The sequence below is a fragment of the Diabrotica undecimpunctata genome, chromosome 5 (genome assembly GCF_040954645.1).
Source record: "Diabrotica undecimpunctata isolate CICGRU chromosome 5, icDiaUnde3, whole genome shotgun sequence".
Classification (NCBI taxonomy): domain Eukaryota; kingdom Metazoa; phylum Arthropoda; class Insecta; order Coleoptera; family Chrysomelidae; genus Diabrotica; species Diabrotica undecimpunctata.
The window spans coordinates 17,383,243-17,403,703 of NC_092807.1; the positions used below are offsets into that span (position 1 = coordinate 17,383,243).

Genomic DNA, 20,461 nt, shown 5'->3' on the forward strand with positions numbered 1-20,461 from the left:
CGAGAAGATAGCCAGACTAAAATGGAGATGGGCAGGACACATAGCCAGAATGACAGATGGGCGATGGACAAAGAGGTTATTGGAATGGAGGCCAAGGGAAGACAAGAGAAGCGTCGGTCGACCACCTACAAGATGGGCTGACGATTTAAGAAGACTCAATAAAAACTGGATAAGAGCGGCGCAAGATAGACGGGGTTGGAAACATGAGGAAGAGGCCTATGTTCAGCAGTGGACTCTTGAGGCTGGATGATGATGCATTTCTTTAAATAGTTCGAGAAGTTCTGAACGAATACAAGAAACAGCCTCAACGAATCTACCAGCATAAATCCACCTTGTTGTTGCTAATTTGGGTAAACGCTTTTGTACTAATATATTCAAACCAGTAGCCCTTTTCGACGATTTTGAAAAAACGCAGCTTAAATCTGTGCAATTAATTTATTTCCACACTGAAACTCATTTAACACACTGAACAAAATTTGCGATAACGGTCCCGCTGAACGCTCTTCACTAACATTAACAAATATCAAAAATCTTTCACTAACATCACCGTCGGGGCAAATATATCTAAATACAACAGAAAGTTGTGACTTGTTTGAAACATCAGTGCTTTCATCCAATATAATAGCTACAAAACTTGCTTCGGTAATTTCTGACTTAATTTCATCAATCATAAATGTAGATATGGCCTCAATAATATCGTTTTGTACATCACTTGAAACTCCCGAAAAAACAGTTGATGTTTCAAGATGTTGGCAAAATTTTTGATCTTTTTTTTCATGTAATTGCCTCGATTGTTAGAGTCATCGCCCTCAAAATGACCCCGAAACGCTAATTCTTGTTTGGCCAAAAAACCTACGGCATCTATAAGTGTACTAACGATATATCTATTTTGTTTAACAATTTCATTATGTTTAGCAATACTTGCTTTAAAAGCTTAGTTAAGAGAACTTTCGATTCTTGTTTTGCCAAACTGGATCAAATTGCATATCTTACATGTCTCCTTTTTAAAACTCGAAAATTATTTAAATCGTGGTCTCCGCAGCAGGACCACCCATTTTTTTCTGTAGAAAACAGAAGACATGGCCAACAATACGGTCTATTTTTCTTGCAACCACATAACTAAGAATTTTTATTACTAAATTTAACTAAATATCGAACTAAACTACAAATTTAAAATATCGAACTGATTTTTTTTATTCCTTTTTTAAATTGTTTAAGATAGGGGTTTTTTTCTTCGAAATTATAGAAGGAGAATGACTTTTCAAGTAGTTGATCGATTACGCAGCGACACTCATCCATGTTTAATTGCACGCACACTTTATAATAGGCACTAACTCTCTAAGTTGGTGTACGGTGGTGAAGTGTGGTCTGTAGACAAGATGCAGAAAAAGAAGATGGAGGTAGCTGATATAAAAATGTTACGGTGGATGTTGGGTAAGACTAGAAGGGACAGGATCAGAAACAACTTGATAAGGGAATGGGCCGGGTGACTATAGTCTCAAAAAAGATTGAAGAACAAAGGCTGCAATGGTTTGGTCATGTCTCAAAACTCTGTGGGACAAAACATAGACCTGTTAAAAGTTGGTGGAAGGAGAGGTAGACTAAAACCGGGGAGAAGATAAACGTACTGTGTGACAGAGAACTTGAGAGAGAAAAGTTTAGGTGAAGACAGACTCACCGATGGACAAAAATGAGTTGCGACGAAGAGTAAAGAAGAGCGACCCCTGAAATGGGAAAAGCTGAGAAAGAAGAGAAATATTAATACTAATAACCATTAAACTACTTTACCTTCAATGTCTCTAGTGTTGTCGTCTGAACTTTGAGTTAAATCCACCATTTCTTCATTCCCTTTAACTGGTTTACCAAATGCATCATCACCGTTGGCAGTGTTTTGATGATGATCACCTATCGTGACTTTTATTTTTTTACCAAAGTCATTCTTACACAAACTAAGATTATCTTTCTGCGCGTCGAAAGGAGACGATTCTGAATCGTTGGAATCGGTTTGGGATAAATCTATGATCGAATCTTTAACTAAGTCAGAACTATTCTTTTTCTCGCAGAGGTTTATTCCTAACATATCATCAGATACATTTTTGCATTTTCCAGACAAATTTACACAACTATTTGGTATCTCGCTGTCAGACAAATCCATATCTAACATTTCACTGCTGTAAAATTTCGTAAACTGGTTCTTCCTTTTAGTTACAAAAGATTCTGAGATCGAGTGTAAGTGTTCACTGGAAACTGATACATTCTTAGTTAAGTCATCGACGTTTGAAACCTTCCTATAAGATCTGTTTGGCGATTCATTCGTGGACAATGCTACCGTAGATATCATAGTACTCTTACATGTTTCTTTACTAGAACAAGGGAGACTTGTGTTATTCGAATAAATCGGTAATTGCTCAGATAGTTTTGTCGATTCTGTTTCAGATTCAGTGCATGGCAAATCATGCACATCCTCATGATTTTCTGCAGAGTTTTTCAATCCAGTATAGCTTAAACCAAAATCCAAAACTTCTTTAGTTGATAAGATATTTTGAATAGAACTTTTTATCGGTTCGCCATCAGATGCTTCATTTTTGTAGAAGTTTTTCTTTTGACTTTGTTTACTGGATTCAGACACGAAATCATTTGAACTATTTGATATATCACGACTAGGTTCTTTATTTTCAAGCCTATTAACGTCCGGTAAATCATACCTTAATATTTCTTTATCAGATGAATAATCACACGAATAAAAATTTGTCTCCTCACATGGATCGTTTTTATATACTTTATATCGACTTTCTTGTGATTTATCAGTAACTATTTCACTACTATTAAGCCTAGACCTATTTTCCAATGAGACTGTATCAACCGTTGAATCAAAAGGTTTTATATCTAGTGAATAGTTCGGAAAATCACAAGATATTCCTTTATTATACAAATTACATCTAATTTTCTGCACCGTATATTTACCGAGGGAAGACATTTTTAAGTTATCTGGACTAGTTTCAAAATATCTAGATTTTATTGGCGACTCTTTAATACCAATATGTGACCTCTTATCTCTAGGCATATCTTTAAGATCTCTGGAAGAGTCCAGCAAATTTTCTGATAACAATTCTTTGGTTAAATTTTTATCGTTCGAAAAACGTTTAATTGGAGATTTGTAATATTCGTTATCATTATCTGAGTCAAATAAATCTGGAGACATGCATTTATCAACTTTATATACGCTTGTATCAAGTTTATCAGAACCATTTATGTTTTTCTGTACTGCTTGTTCGATATTACAGACTTTGAACGACTGTTCGACTTCTGCATCTACTAGAACATCGATGCCATACTCATTCTCACTTACTTTGTTACTCTGAGCATCCAAACACATTTGATCTTCTTGGTTTATTGAAGAACACTCTTCATTTGACTTCATGCTCGAATGTTGAAATTCTGTATTATCATCGCCATTGTCACTAATTTCTTTAGACACTGTATCTGGAATTGGTGACCTGTCTCTACCTGGTATGCTATCCCAATCTTTAAGGAGATATCCCGCTGCCGCCTTAGTTGGAGACAGTTCAAGAGAAGGGCAAATGTACGCGTCGAAATCGTTAAAACAGTTCATTTGCCAACATTTCTTTTCTTGCGCATAATCTCCTAAAAATGTGCTGTTCAGTTCAACGGAATGTATGTTGGAGTTTCTTGATGTGTTTTCTTTTTGTTCGCTTAATAATCGAGAAACTTTGGTATCAATTAAATCTTTTCTTTCCTTATCACTGCGAAGAAAAAGAACCGGCGTTACGAATCGGTACTTCGACTTTTTTGGTCTTTTTGTTTCCTGAAACTAAAATATAATTCATATAAGTAATTTAAGCTAAGAAGACACTGAAGGAGAAGCTTTTAAAGAATGCTAAATAAAAGTTAATAACGGTATTTTCAATTATAATACTAAAGTGTTTTTGGCGATACAATAGATAGTGTTTTTTATGACATCACTGGTAAACACACAGTTTGCTGCCGGAATTTTTTTACTGTTTCTAGATAATTTGGGTCTGCTAAATCCAAAAATGCCACCAGATTTGCTCTATCAGATCGTTTTCAGAAAATACGACAACATTTGACATTTCTAATATATAAGGTAATTTAACGCAGCACTACCTACATATATGTAGTGCTGCTACCCATCAAACGAACAAAACGCGAATAAAAAGTAAGATATTTAATGTACAACAATATACTTACAAAAATCATCTCACATATCTGCCAAAAAAACTTAACTTTTCATCTAACCTAACCAGCATCGCAGCAGCGGCGGCCGGCCAGGTGAAGTAGGTGAAGGTGAGGTTCACCAAAAAAATATAATTAAATTGAGACAAATAAATAAAAAATGAAAACAACATTATTATATCTAAATTCTGAAATCAATTATTTATTCTCTTTTAATTAATCTAAAAATTAAAAAAGACAACTAGCTTTATTAGCGGTACGTACTTGACGGTCAAGTCCTGACCTGTGTCACTAGCCGTGTATAATAGGATTCAGGAAGAGGTGAATATAATTTTTGAAATGCAAAATCCATCTGCATCAGCGTTCACGGTTGCCATGGCAACGTGACGTCAGCCTATCCTTAGTGATAGCTGAGGAAACTGGTACGTGCAGTTCCGCTTAAAAATATATTATTCGTCTTCACCCACTGTTGGATGTGTATTTGGTATTCCTATTTTTCGGAAATTTCTCTAAGCGACAATATTTTGAAATTTAGTCCATTATATAGATATTTTTATATAGTATAGTGTATAGTATAGTATTTATTAGTTTAGTTTAGTCACAATATTAATTTTATTTGTTTAGTGCACTTTATTAATACACTTCTCTGGTTTGTTTCGGATTTCGGATATAAGGTGTTCTCGTTGATTTCGTTTGGACAAAAATAATTTTAGAGAGACATGAATCCAATTAATGACTTCTTCTTCTTCTTCCTATGCCGTCTCCATTAACGGAGGTTGGCGACCACATTTCTAAAAATTTCTCTGTCTTTTGCAACGTAGAATAAATCGTCTAGTCATGTTTGTCCAGTCTCAAATATTTCGCAGCCATGATTTCCTCTTTCTACCTATTCCCTTTTTGCCATCGACTCTACCCTGCATGATGACCTGCAGAAGACTATATTAAATGGTGGCTAAATTAATGACTTGGTGTGTAATATATTAGAGACTCCATTTAGGCATTGGAAAAATGAAGATAAAGGGATGTTCTTTTACATTGTCGACCAACCAGTATTTTAAACATCTGCGTCTGATCCAGAGTGGTCGGCTGCAATCAGCATCTGACTTAGAGTGGGCGGCTGAATCGAAACTCACCAACCCCAGGCGTGGTGTTTTAATCGCCAAAAAACCCTCAATGAAATGTCGAGGTTCAGAACTAAAATACCCCAGGCAAGCAGAACTGAACAAGAAAAACTGTTTTCAAGTTATTAGGGCCATAAACTCTAAACATTTTTTTAACGAATTTTTTATGAGATTTGGGCGCGAAGTAGGTACCAAAACTCCTTTTGGCTCCGGCAAGCTTTCCTCATCTTCACTACTTTTTTAGGCCACGAGCCGCCGCTGCATCGCAGCACAAATCTGTTATCCGGCGTCATCTAAAAACTTCCTTTTATAAAATTTTCTTGCAAAGGCTTTAAAGGAACCTTTGAAGATTCCAGCAGTAATCAGCCATCATGTGAGTGTCCCCTGATAGCTCTCTTCCATCGTTTTGATGTCTTGGTGGAAGCATGCCCCTTGTTCTTCACTAAGGTCACCAATATTTTTTGGGAAACGGTCTAAGTGGCTGTGGATGTAACAAATTTTAATACTCACATGACAACCGTGTTTTTTAAAATTTTTGAGCATTTTTTCCACCATACCCCGGTAATTTTCCGATTTATTGTTTCCAAGAAAAATTTTCCACAACTTTCACGAAAGAGCACCATGCATTACATTCAATTTCAGTCATCGATTCTGTAAAATGCGAATCTTTTATAAGTTGTATCTGAGGCCCATCAAATATTCCGGCTTTCAGTTTTTCTTTACTAAGTGCAAGGAATTTGGTGGACAAGTATTCAAAACAAGGACGATTCTGGTCTAGGGCCTTTACAAATTGTTTCATCAGCCCTAGTTTAATATTTAACGGAGGTAATATTATTTTCTCTCAGTCGACCAATGCTTCATGAACTACGTTAGCTTCTCCTTGAACTAAAGCATCTCTTGAACGCCATTTTCTTCTACTCCGGTGTTTGTCCTTAGCCCTGCTATCCCAAAGACACAGGAAACAACGATATTTTGTATAGCCACCTTGTTGTCCCAGGAGAAAGTTCACCATCTTAAAATCAACACAGATCGCCCACTGATGTTGGTCATACTTGATGTTTTTTAGCACCAGCGATATTGTTTTATATTCTTCTTTCATTTTTGTAGTATGCCCAATTGGTATACTTACATATTTGTTGCCATTATGTAGAAGGACACACTTTAAACTTTAAACTTGGAACGGTCGATAAAAAGACGCCAGTGATCTGGTGTATACTCCGATACACCCATTTTTTCTAACAATCCTTTAATATTTCTACAAAAAACTATATCATCTTGCTGAGAAAAAAAAGGCAAAAGATCTTTTTCTCTATTACGGTAGTTTTGTAATTTTAGTGTCTGGGCGAAGAAGATTCTTTTCTTTTAGTCTGGAGGCAAGCAACTCGGAAGAATCCTTTGGAAGGTTCAAATCTCTGATAAGATCGCTTAGCTCTTCCTGAGTAAAGCGCTCAGGACGTGTTGAATCCCCTTCAAAATCACTGTCGTCTTCCTCAAGTCTATTAGTCTGTAGTTCGTCAGATAATTGTATGGCAGAAGAACGAGCGGCCAATTTTATGTAGGAAATGTTCATTCGCTTGAGTCTCGGACCAAAATTGACGTCAACATAGCCGATTAACGAAATTTTATAAAAATACAATGGTCTACAGTTTTTTCGATTTTCCGTCAAAACGGTGCATAATTTCTAGCCACATGTTTAGATTTTTTTAATCAGCAAGTCACCCTTAATCGAAATAACTCAAATTTCAAACAAGATATACACTTTTAATTTTCTCGAAATTTTCAGCGAATACATACATCCACGTGGAAATTTTTCTCACGAACTGTTAGATGTAGGAAAATTCTGAGTATGGCAGAAGAACGAGCGGCCAATTTTATGTAGGAAATCTCTATTCGCTTGAGTCTCGGACCAAAATTGACGCCAACATAGCCGATTAACGAAATTTGATAAAAATCCAATGGTCTACAGTTTTTTCGATTTTCGGTCAAAACGGTGCATAATTTCTAGCCACATGTTTAGATTTTTTTAATCAGCAATTTACCCTTAATCGAAATAATTCAAACTTCAAACAAAATATACACTTTTAATTCTCTCGAAATTTTCAGCGAATACATACATCCAGGTGGAAATTTTTCTCACGAACAGTTAGATGTAGGAAAGATGTGAGTATGGCAGAAGAACGAGCGGCCAATTTTATGTAGGAAATGTCCATTTGCTTGAGTCTCGAACCAAAATTGACGCCAACATAGCCGATTAACGAAATTTGATAAAAATCCAATGGGCTACAGTTTTTTCGATTTTCCATCAACACGGTGCATAATTTCTAGCCACATGATTAGATTTTTTTAATCAGCAAGTCACCATTAATCGAAATAACGCAAATTTCAAACAAAATATACACTTTTAATTCTCTCGAAATTTTCAGCGAATACATACATCCAAGGGGAAATTTTTCTCACGAACAGTTAGATGTAGGAAAGATATGAGTATGGCACAAGAACGAGCGACCAATTGTATGTACTAAATGTCCATTCGCTTGAGTCTCGAACCAAAATTGACGCCAACATAGCCGATTAACGAAATTTGATAAAAATCCAATGGTCTACAGTTTTTTCGATTTTCCGTCAAAACGGTGCATAATTTTTAGCCACATGTTTAGATTTTTTTAATCAGCAAGTCACCCTTAATCGAAATAACTCAAATTTCAAACAATATATACACTTTTAATTTTCTCGAAATTTTCAGCGAATACATACATCCAAGTGGAAATTTTTGTCATGAACAGTTAGATGTAGGAAAATTCTGAGTATGGCAGAAGAACGAGCGGCCAATTTTATGTAATAAATGTCTATTCGCTTGACTCTCGCACCAAAATTGACGCCAACATAGCCGATTAACGAAATTTGATAAAAATCCAATGGTCGACAGTTTTTTCAATTTTCCGGCGAAACGGTGCATAATTACTAGCCACATGTTTAGATCTTTTAAACAGCAAGTCACCTTTAATCGAAATCATTCAAATTTCAAACAAAATATTCACTTTTAATTTTCTCGAAATTTTCAGCGAATACATACATCCAAGTGGAAATTTGCCTCACGAACAGTTAGATGTAGGAAAGATCTGAGTATGGCAGAAGAAAGAGCGGCCAATTGTATGTAGGAAACGTCCATTTGCTTGGGTCTCGTGCCAAAATTGACGCCAACATAGCCGATTAACAAAATTTGATAAAAATCCAATGGGCTACAGTTTTTTCGATTTTCCATCAACACGGTGCATAATTTCTAGCCACATGTTTAGAATTTTTTAATCAGCAAGTCTCCATTAATCGAAATAACTCAAATTTCAAACAAAATAGACACTTTTAATTCTCTCGAAATTTTCAGCGAATACATACATTCAAGTGGAAATTTTTCTCACGAACCGTTAGATGTACGAAAATTCTGAGCATGACAGAAGAACAAGCGGTCAATTTTATGTAGAAAATGTCTATTCGCTTGACTCTCGGACAAAAATTGACGCCAATATAGCCGATTAACCAAATTTGATAAAAATCCAAGGGTACCCCCTTGGAAAATTTTTGCCAAATTTTACAAAAAAAAAAAATTTTGTTTAATGTTTTGGTACATGCACTTGGTCCAACTTATTCCAAACATATGTTTTTTTCTGATCCCTTAACCCCAGTTTGCCGGAAAAGAGGAAAAATCGAATTAAAAATTTTACAGTTTTTTCGATTTTCTGGCAAAACGGTGCATAATTTTAAGCCACATGTTTAGATTTTTTTAATCAGCAAGTCACCCTTAATCGAAATAATTCAAATTTCAAACAAAATATACACATTTAATTTTCTCGAAATTTTCAGCGAACACATACATCCAAGTGTAAATTTTTCTCACGAACAGTTAGATGTAGAAAAATTCTGAGTATGGCAGAATAACAAGCGGCCAATTTTATGTAGGAAATGTCCATTCGCTTGAGTCTCGGACCAAAATTGACGCCAATATAGCCGATTAACCAAATTTGATAAAAATCCAAGGGTACACCCTTGGAAAATTTTTGCCAAATTTTACAAAAAAAAAAAATATGTTTAATGTTTTGGTACATGCACTTGGTCCAGCTTATTCCAAACATGTGCTTTTTTCTGATCCCTTAACCCCAGTTTGCGGGAAAAGAGGAAAAATCGAATTAAAAATTCTACAGTTTTTTCGATTTTCCGGCAAAACGGTGCATAATTTTTAGCCACATATTTAGATTTTTTTAATCAAAGTCACCCTTAATCGAAATAATTTAAATTTCAAACAAAATATACACTTTTAATTTTCTCGAAATTTTCAGCGAATACATACATCCAAGTGTAAATTTTTCTCACGAACAGTTAGATGTAGAAAAAGTCTGAGTATGGCAGAAGAACAAGCGGCCAATTTTATGTAGGAAATGTCCATTCGCTTGAGTCTCGGACCAAAATTGACGCCAACATAGCCGATTAACGAAATTTGATAAAAATCCAATTTTCTACAGTTTTTTCGATTTTCCGGCAAAACGGTGCATAATTTTTAGCCACATGGTTAGATTTTTTTAATCAGCAAGTCACCCTGAATCGAAATAATTCTATATGTTAGAAAATATAATTCTTATCCATACTTGATGTCGTATCGGAGTATGCTTGAAACTTTCAAATTTGTAATACTGGAACAGAGACGGAAAATGCAAGCAATGCTACTTGTATATTATATTGTGAATAACTTAAAATATAAAGACTTATTCTTGATCAACTATATAAAGTTCTTGGTACCTAAGATTAACTTAAGGTTAAGTCATAGAAGGCTGTTTTTTTTATTTGTGAGACAGACTGCTCACCCATAAACAACATGATGAGGCAGTGCAATATAATACTAAAAAAATAGCGACATAGATATCTTCAACACTAGCATCAAAGCAATTAAATCTAGCTTTCTATCCGCTTCGATCACTTTATCTTTGCATGTAGGTATATCTAATGTCAAAATCCCTACTTGTAATTACATTTTATTCTGTAAAATCTGTTTGTTGTGGAATAAAAAAAAATAAATAAATATCATATTTTGCATAAAGGCTCAAAATCAATTTCAAAAAATTAAAAAATTGATCCATTGTACCGATAAAAATCATTTAATATACTGTTACGATAAATAATTACGTGTCATATGACTCAAAACTGTAAACATATTTATTACTAATATCTTTTCTATTCTGTTATTTCGGCGCTCAGTTGAAAGACCTGTCTACCTGAATTCTGATGAGTCACCCGCGACTTGAAATTTCCAGAAGCAGGCCGAATAAAACTAGTCTAAGCGACATTCTGGGCTCTTCGATGGGAAATCGCCGCAATTCTCGAATAACGGGATTTTATATTTAAAGAGGAATTTTGTGGTAAACAGAACAGTTAGTTTTTGAACATCGCGTCGCGTTTTAAAATGTAACGCACGTATTATAATAAATTATATAATTATTAGTGTAAGATAAATTAGTAATAAAGACTTTAATAATATAACAATACTTACTTTAATTACTTCTCCGCTAAAATCTGCTTGTAATGTCGACCTCTTAGATTTAAAACCATACTTTTCAAGAAAAGTAGTACATTTTGGGATATTATTTGGAGATAAAAACGTAGGCAAATCTGGTTCTGTATTATGAAGAGCCTGTTCTGGATATTCTTGTGCAAACGTAGACTTCGACAAAGCTATAGCCATTTGCAGCTGCTCAGGGTCCACATCCAAATTTTTGAAATTGTCTTTTGTGCGTTTTATTATAGGATTTTTTATCTTACTATTAGATTTTTTGGCATTTGACTTTCCTTTTTTTGAAGGTGCCTGCTTGAACATCTTCGTAAACATTTTAACAGGAGTTTTGAAATCGTCATTATCATCGCTATTTACGGGTTTTATTTTGGTTAGCGAGTTTTTATATGGTGAAGATATGTCCTCTGATGATGATGACGATGATAACACCTTTTCTTTTCCCGGCGTTTTAGATCTGTTGAAATAAAAAATACTTAGTATATTTAGATTTGAGAATGCAAGAAATATAAAACATTATGAGCTGTGGTAATTAAATAACTATAGAACTAGTGCTATAAAATGTTTGGTTGATCACCAATTGCATTACGAAGTGTATTTTCTTCAATGTACTTTCCTTGCTGATTCCTGTAAAACTCCATGTGAATTTTAAATTGTTGAAAGTAGTATTGCAGGAACTGTCTTCACACTATCAAATCTTTTCCCATTAAGCTCCGATTTTACCTTATAAAATAAAAAAGTCACAGGGTTCCACGTCTGGTGAATAGAGTAGGTGGCCGCATTATTTTGAATTCCTTTTGCTCTGGAGTGAGCAGTTTAGGCATCATTGTTGTGAAAACTTTTGGCATTTTAAAGCATTGATTCAAAAGCTGATAGACACTGTCTTTGTTAATTCCTGAGATTTCAGCAAGAGCTAGTACATTAAATAATGATTCTTGCAGATCAGTTTACCAATTTTCTGGATGCTGTCATCTGTTTTGGATGTTAAAAGTTATCAAAGGTGCTATCTGTCTTCAATTGTTTTACATCCCTTAACCCACTCAAAAACTCAGCCTGTAGCACCGATGATTCAATTAGAATAAAAATTAAACTACAGCAACTACAAACCTGAGAATAATTGAGATGTCAATTCAAGAGAAAGCTTCTATGACCACCTACAATAAAAAAGACTCCAAAAAAAAAATGAATATGTGATAATTACAGATGATTTTAATGCCCATGTTGGAGATGACATAGAACTGTAGATAAAATAACAATGCAAAAAATATATCAAAAATGAAGATCTTATATCGGACTTTTGTAGTTTATATGAAGTATATAGGTAGTACTGATACTTTTTTTTCGTCACAAAGTACAACACAAATATACATTTGAAAATGGTAGTGGATGAAGATCCATGATAGGCTATATTTTATATAACAGCGAGTTTGTCCCTTTCTTAAGTTTTGGATGTAAGAGCACTAACATCATCAGAGATATAAAGAAAAATAAATTAGTACTGTGCAAAATCTTTCTTTATATCTTTATTTTTAACCCTAGAATACTATTGCTAGAAAAACAATGCAAATACTATTAGCATGTATCTTTGTTATTTACTTTTCTCTCATAATGGCAAATATAAAAAAAACATTTACATTCTTATAAGAGTAAATATAACTTCTTATAATATATAAGTTGTATTACAACAAGGCTCTACAAATATTTTATTTTCTACCATATTAATTTGTTAGTTACATCATACATGTTAAATGAACAAGCCAAAATGATAGTCAATCTATTAACAAAAATACTATAAAAAATTATAAATATTTACCTGAATATAAAAGCTACTGGATTTGGTTTCAAGATTGTTTGTTGCAATTGTACATCATTCACATCCTTTTAATTATTTTTCAACAATTTGGTTTACTTCAGTGAAAAAATAAGCATAACTTTTGTAAGGTTCAATATTTTAATTACCTTCAATCTCTTTCCCTTCAGTTTACTTCCAAATAACATCTATGTATCTACTAAAGTAGTTGCAAAAATTTATTGTGCATTGCTATTTGTTGACATTTAGAACAGTGATTATATTACTTGACTATTCAGAATTTTATTTAGAATCATTTTGTTAATGTAAATGTGTAGCTTAGTAAATGAGATGACCCACAAAACTTTATAATATATGATAGTATTCTAGGGTTGAGACATGGGAAATTAAGACTCATTTTTAGATTATGTTTATTTAAAACCTAAGTTTCAAACAAATAAATATATCTTTGTATCCTCTATAGATTTAAAACTACTATACATTTTATAACAAATATAAAACAAACCCATTTTTATATATCAGGCTTTGAATTAAAGATTTTGATGAACCATGGTTCGTATTCTGGTTTGTCCGGGGCATATTTTTGAATCTCTCTCTCCCTAGCTTTTGCTAACAGTTCATCAACTGCACCACCCCTTGTTGAAGCTTCTATGTGTTTAATTTTTAATAATAAACCATCGGGCATATCAAATTTACCCTCAAGGAATGATTTTCTTACTTTCTTTGTTGCGGACCAATTTCTACAAATAATTTTTCATTATAGAAAGTACAGATTTCGTTTAGGTACTTAGTTAACTTACTCAAAAAGATACCAAGAAATTGCTCCAAAAGCTAACCCTCCCAAGGCAAAATAGTTCCTTATCTGAAAGGCTGGAGTACCTTTTGTTTGTCTAGGTTTTCTAAACTTCTCGTTAATTCTCCAATCTGCTTTATCTGCCATAACAAAAGTGTTTTACAAAAATTTTCATAACCATAGATTCTATTTTTGTTTTTTCCTGTACGTGCCTGAGTGCCTGTGTCATAGCACACTACCACCTAGCATTGAAACTTCCGTGTTAAGGAATAAAACAATGATTGGCGCATCACCTAGTGATCGGGCGCATAACTATATATACATGGCGCTAAATTCAAAAGTTTAGTAATATTACCTAGGATTGTGAACTCATTTTAAAGTAAAGGAAAATCGATATAATCCTAAAATAACAAGAAAAATCCTTATCCTATACGATAATAAATATTTTTCGTATACTTTTTGGGTTTTCTTGTTATGTTGGGACTATATTTATTTTCCATTACATTAAAATGCCAAAGTGGTTAAAAAAATTACAGAATAAAATATAGAATAAAATCTTTATTTATAAAAATGTTACAAGAAATGTTATATGTGTTACAAGAAATATTAATAATACAAGCCATGTGTAGTATAATTTAGTTTTCTTAATGTTGTGACAAGAACGGGTCAGTATTTAAATAATTGTTTTGTCATTCTTATCAAGTTTTATGTGAATAAAAGCCTAATTCTGCAAAAGACATTTTACTACAATTTTATTCGCATAAATTTACAATGGGGAAGTACTTTAGACCAGATAAACTAGAGGCTGGTCCAAACTGTCAAACTTCCACCAAAGAATTCAAACATTAGTAAGTATATAACATTCAAGAATTTTTAGAAAGCAATGAATCTAAAGATAAATCCCTAGAAGGTAAAGATAAGTACATGCTTTTAAAAAATTAATCTACGATTACATAAGCGAAGCAATCAATCTGGAAAACCAATTGCTTTTTTCACACATACCCTCACAGATTCTGAATAAAAACATTATGCAATTGAAAAAAAAGCAAATGAGTTGAAGTATTTAAAAAAATGCAGACATTATCTGGTAGAAAAGCAATTCTAACCAATTACAGATTAAATCACTATTTGGTTTATATAGAATGACGGTATATATCAAATCTAACAAGGAGAACTAGCTTTACTTCACAAGAATTTATTAATTATCTACACTCTAAAGGAATATATTCAAGTAGAACAACACCATATAATCATGAAGAAAATGGTTAAGTCGAAAAATACAATGAGTTATATGGAAATTGGTGAATCTAGCATAGAAAACCAAAAATTTAGAATTCACTTAATGGAAAACTGCTTTACCATGTGCTCTGCACTATATAAGAAGTTTACTGTTGAATTGTTATATTATTGAATCAAGATAATGATGAAGGTCCAAATAACACACTAGAGAATTCCACTACTAAATAAATACCAGATGAGACAGAAAATTTACCTGTTCAAAAACCTGATGATAATGATGAACCAAGATTGGAAAATTCAGATTTTCATTCTAGCTGTAAATCAGCTGGAGCTAAAAATAAACCAAAATAGTTGCAATATTTTGTTCAAAAATAGGGACGGGTGAATGTAGTATAATTTAGTGTTCTAAATGTTGTGACAGGAACTTGTCAGTATTTAAATATTTTTTTTTGTAATTCTAATGTCAAATTAAAGCCTAATAAGCAACAGACAGCCATCAGACATTCTGAGTTTTTTGTAGTACTTTCATCCTAATGCAATAACACACACTATCAGTGGTCAGTGAAAACTCTTACAGTCTGGCGTTCTACTCACAGAAAGAGAGAACTCAAGGACCCTGCTAAGTTGGAAACAGAACAATTAAATGATTTAGTTCTAGAAAGAAGTTTATATACATTTATACTCATACTATATGTTATATATTTATATGATAATACTTTTATTCTTATAATCAGAATCATAATATGAGTTCCAGAAAAATATTCTGGTTATCAACAAAATTATGATTTTGATTAGATTAGCAAAATATTGCTTCTTGCAAAAAGAAAACCCAAGAATGAGGAATAACCGAATGATAGCAAATAGAAAAAACGAACAAAAAAAAAGAACAATGGATAAGGTAAATAATTTATTTCTAAGGTATGCTTAAAGTTTTCACCCAGAATGTAAGCTTTGCTAAAACCTGATATAGTAACTTTATTTGCTCAGTATAAACTCCAAACAACAGAGGATAATAATGTTTTTATGCCTGAAATGACAAACACAATTACAATCAACAGATTTTTTCACCAGTATGTCATCTTAAGATCAGACATCCCATCCCTGTCATCAACAGAATAGGAAAGATCCCTGTCAACACATTCAAATTTATTTATTCATAACTCTGAACACCTTACCGCTGTCTATGTGGATGCAGGCTAATATACGGGACAAGCCGATTAAGTGTTACAACTTAGTGGTTAAGTACACAGTATTTTAAGATAATAAAATTAAATAATGTGAAATAAAAATATATTATGTACACAAACACATGCATGTACACATATATATATATATATATATATATATATATATATATATATATATATATATATATATAGATCTAGCGGTTAATGTGGGCCCCGTACTAAAACGGTATTATACTAACTCCAGGAGAATATACACCGTGTATATTATTATCTGGGTAGCGCTTTATGTAGACTCCGACCAATACGTAGGATTAAATGAACTCCGTAATAGAGTAAAACACTTTTGGGATCCGTATGTATTCTTCCCCGTACACAACTAAACTCCTCCGATGTTGCCAATAATTTGATTAGTCGTAGATTTTTAAATTTTATAGCAGGTACGTTTTGGAACTTGAAATTTATTTAAATATCAATCAATTTATTCATTCTGAAATTTCACAAATACTTGGTTAATGTAGTTAAATATTTTATGGTGGTAATTTATATTACTTGCTTTAATTATTTTTAAACTTAAGTTAGTGTCTGTTATAAGCTTGGAAAAGGCAATTTTTATGTATTAGTATTTTTTTAATGCATTGACACTGAAAAATTTATTATATAAATGTACGTTCCTATGTTTCGATTGCTACGTTTTATGATGTACAATATTTGTTTTATAAAGTAGTAAAATTTAAATTATAATAATTTGTAAATCAATCTTAAAATTACAATTTTTTACTGTCTAATTTCAATATTTCAATTTTTAAATGTAGGGAATTCAATATCTTACTATAATACTTTAGTATGTAACTTGTAACAGATACTAAAATAATAAGTAGGCATAACACCTAATTTCGCTTTAACTATAAATGTATCGTATAACGTAACGTAGCAATCAGTAGTGAATCATTACTCAGATAAAATATTTCGGTGACTTTATGGTAATTTGATTATAGCCAACATATCTATTACAATTATTACATATAATATGTTCGGTTGTTTTAAAAAATACTTTGTCGCTTGTAAATTTTGTATCTTTCGTGATCCGGCATACGAGTATTTTATTTTTAATTTAGAAGTAAATGTATATATAATATTCTTTTTTCTGTCACTTATTTTAAATATGGTTCACTTATATTCTTCTTGCTTATTTATTTTTATTCGTAATAATTATAACGTACGTAATAACGTACCCGTTGTTGCAAAAAGCAACAACGGGTACAAAAGATATCAGGTATCAGGGGTGGTATTTGTCAATCTAAATGCCGCCTACGACACATTAAATTAGAGGACATTTCTGCAAAAACTGTATGACAAACTGTAAACATCGTTTTATCCGCGTATATCTACAGAACAGAAGATTTTTCGTATCATTCAATGGTAATATGGAGAACGCAGACAAACGGTCTCGCTTGCCGTAGCGTAATGGCACCTACACTGTATTACATTTACACAAATGATCAACAGATACCAGTAGATACTTAAGCCAAACCCCGAAAATCTTAGGAACGCTCCTTCAATTTTCCCAACACAGGCGCTTTCACAAAACTGAACATCCAATAGTGTGATGAAATCCTTGAACTCTGAATTTCCTATAAATACCTTGTAGATAGTTTATATCGCACGTTGTCAATCACAGAATCTTGTTTAAAACTAAAAGGCAAACTAAGGACCAGAAATAGTATGCTCCGCAAGCTTGTCAGCTAAAAATGGGGCGCACATCCTTTCACCCTTAAAACGTAAATGCTTGCACTTTTCTTCTTGCTTAACTGTCTTTTTCCTTTTATTCCGATATACTCTGTACGAGTACTAGAAACCAATTCGTTAAGGATTTTTGCTTAGTTGAGGAGATATGTTGTGGAATACAATTTTTAGATTCCCCATGTCTCTAATAACAGTTTTATCAACGTCTATTTTTCCTTGCAATTCTTAGAAGGCACAGATTAAAGCAAAATACTGAATTTGGTTTCAAAAATTAGTTTACGTTTTTTAACCAAGTTTGACATCTTGGCGTCTATGCATGTGTCCGATCTACCTTAAGCGATTTATTTTCCTAAACAATATATTTATAAGAGCTTTCTTTATTTAGTATGTGTTCTTATTCTATACGGATTTGTAGCAATATGATAATGAGGTTAAAAAAGTTTTCTTATTATTTTTCTTTCAAATATTCGGAGTTCTTCCTTATTTGTTTTAGTCATTGATTCGCATTCATGTATTAAAATAGGTCTTAAGTGAATTATGCTCTGTATTGAATTGCTTTCTTCTGTTGATTCGCTTGTATTTGGTTTTTATTTTGTTGATTTTAAGTAAAACATTTTTCGTGCTCTCTTCACTTTGTTGAAGATGTCGTTTGCGGAGAGAGTTTCTTATAAGATCAATATCATTAGCAGATGCTAGGACTGCTTTGTACCTTGAGAGCCATTAATGAATTGCATTTTAAATAGACGTTATTTCTATTTTGGTAAGCTCTTCATTAAATTTTTAAATATTTGAATCGAGAATCTGTATTTTATTCAACTGTTTTATAACACAGAGTTTCTTGGCGCCTATCTTCATCTCTGTTTTTTTTGTTTAGCGTATCATTATTTTTCTTCCTATGCCGTCCCCATTAACGGAGGTTGGCGACCACATTTCTAAAAGTATCTCTGTCTTTTGCAACGTGGAATAATTCGTCTACAGTCATCTTTGTCCAGTCACGAATATTTCGCAGCCATGACTTCCTCTTTCTACCTATTCCCTTTTTGCCATCGACTCTACCCTGCATGATGGTCTGCAGAAGACTTTATATTCCTTAGTATGTGTTCCAGGTATGCAGTCCTGCGTACTTTTATTGTTCTCAACAATTTTTTGTCTCGACCCATCCTTCTCAGCACTTCCTCATTGGTGACCCTGGCAGTCCATGGAATTCTCAACATTCTCCGGTATATCTAAAATTCAAAGGCTTGAAGCTTCCTAACTATTTGCGCTTTTACCGTCCATATTTCTACTCCGTACAATAGTTGAGACCAGACGTAATATTCAACAAACCTCAGTCTCAGCGCAGTATTAAGATTTTTGTCACAGAACAATTGCTTGAATTTTAAGAACGCTGCCCTTGCCATTTCTATTCGTACCCTGATTTCTTAGTCTGAATCTAATTCTTTGTTGATGTAAGCTCCCAGATATTTATATTTTTACTCCCGCATCATTTAAAAGAATTTTGCTGAATGTCGATCTAGGGAATGTGGTATGTACATACCGGTGGTATGTACATGATGTTTCCATAACCAACGTTCGAAAATTTGTCTTACTGTAAAGTCATGAGGATTTTACTAGGAAATATAGTGCTGTTTAATAATAATAAAGTTCAAGCAACAATTCCTATATGCACTAACTTGGTACTGATATCTCTGCTCCCCGATACCAGGTAGCAGTCCCGAAAACATTATAACTGCTACACTCATGCTTTCAATTATCCAACGATTAGCCAGTCCAGGACTATACGCCTTATTATGGTACTGATATTGCTGCTGTCCCTCATAAGTAAATATAATATGCAAGAAAGGTTTTGGCAATTTAATAGGATTTTGTATGTTAGAATATTATTTCTCCGAGAAAGTGAAAAATATCTATTTGCTATCCGGATTTAATTCATAGATTAAATATTAGAATGCTACAAAATAATGCTATTAGCAGCAAAAAACGGTCTGATATTAAGTAATGAGAAAACTAAATAAATTTCTTTAACATACAAGAGAGAGGACGTAGGGTAGGGCATAACGTAACAATAAACCCATATAATTTTGAAAGATTGCAGCGTTTTAGGTATCGTAGATAACGCTGTCACATAAGAAATAAAATGGAATATTCAGGTAGCTAACTGATGTAAATATAACCCACATAACACTTTTAAATCCAGAAGTCTAATACAAATCCCTAAAATCAGGATATATAAAACAGTGATTAAACCAGTGCTATTGACTTAAATGTGACGAGAACGCTGACAAAACAATGTAAGTAAAACTTAGGTATTAATTAGATCAGGATTACTAGAAAAGCCATCAGAATTATTTTCCAACTTACAAAGGTCCGAATACTAACCAATACCGAACCGGAACTAATGCCAAGGTCTAACAGATATATAAAGATAGAAACGTCATACAAGAGACTAAATCTCAACGCCAAAGTTACGCTGGCTACATCCAAAGGCTTTCTAATAACTGCATTGCCAAGTTAAACTGGGAGAATGCCCCGAGAGAAAAAATGCCCTTAGGACGTCCACGAATCAACAGGGGAGGTAACATATGGTCAGATTTAGGAATAATGGAACTACCTACCGACCCATCATATTTATCAACACATGCCTGTACAACCAACTGCTATCCAACCTACAATCAATACTTATCTGTTGGGAACTATCAAATCCATTACATGTAGTCAAACGAAGTAGGCTTAAAAAAAGTTATCTTAGGAAAGGCACTAAAGAAATATTAATACATATTTTTAAAACGTTATTTACGT

General features: G+C 33.1%; 1 protein-coding gene across 1 annotated transcript in view; it reads right to left on the reverse strand.

Moving 5' to 3' along the window:
- Positions 1-20,461, reverse strand: part of mus312 (mutagen-sensitive 312) — a 48,417-nt gene that overhangs the window by 15,976 nt on the left and 11,980 nt on the right. The window contains exons 2-5 of the mRNA XM_072531584.1: positions 13,501-13,705; positions 13,206-13,440; positions 10,873-11,347; positions 1,789-3,832 (exon numbers count right to left, since the gene is read on the reverse strand). Coding sequence (XP_072387685.1) covers positions 1,789-3,832; positions 10,873-11,347; positions 13,206-13,279 — 2,593 coding nt within the window. The 5' untranslated portion in view covers positions 13,280-13,440; positions 13,501-13,705. The remainder of the gene's footprint in view (positions 1-1,788; positions 3,833-10,872; positions 11,348-13,205; positions 13,441-13,500; positions 13,706-20,461) is intronic.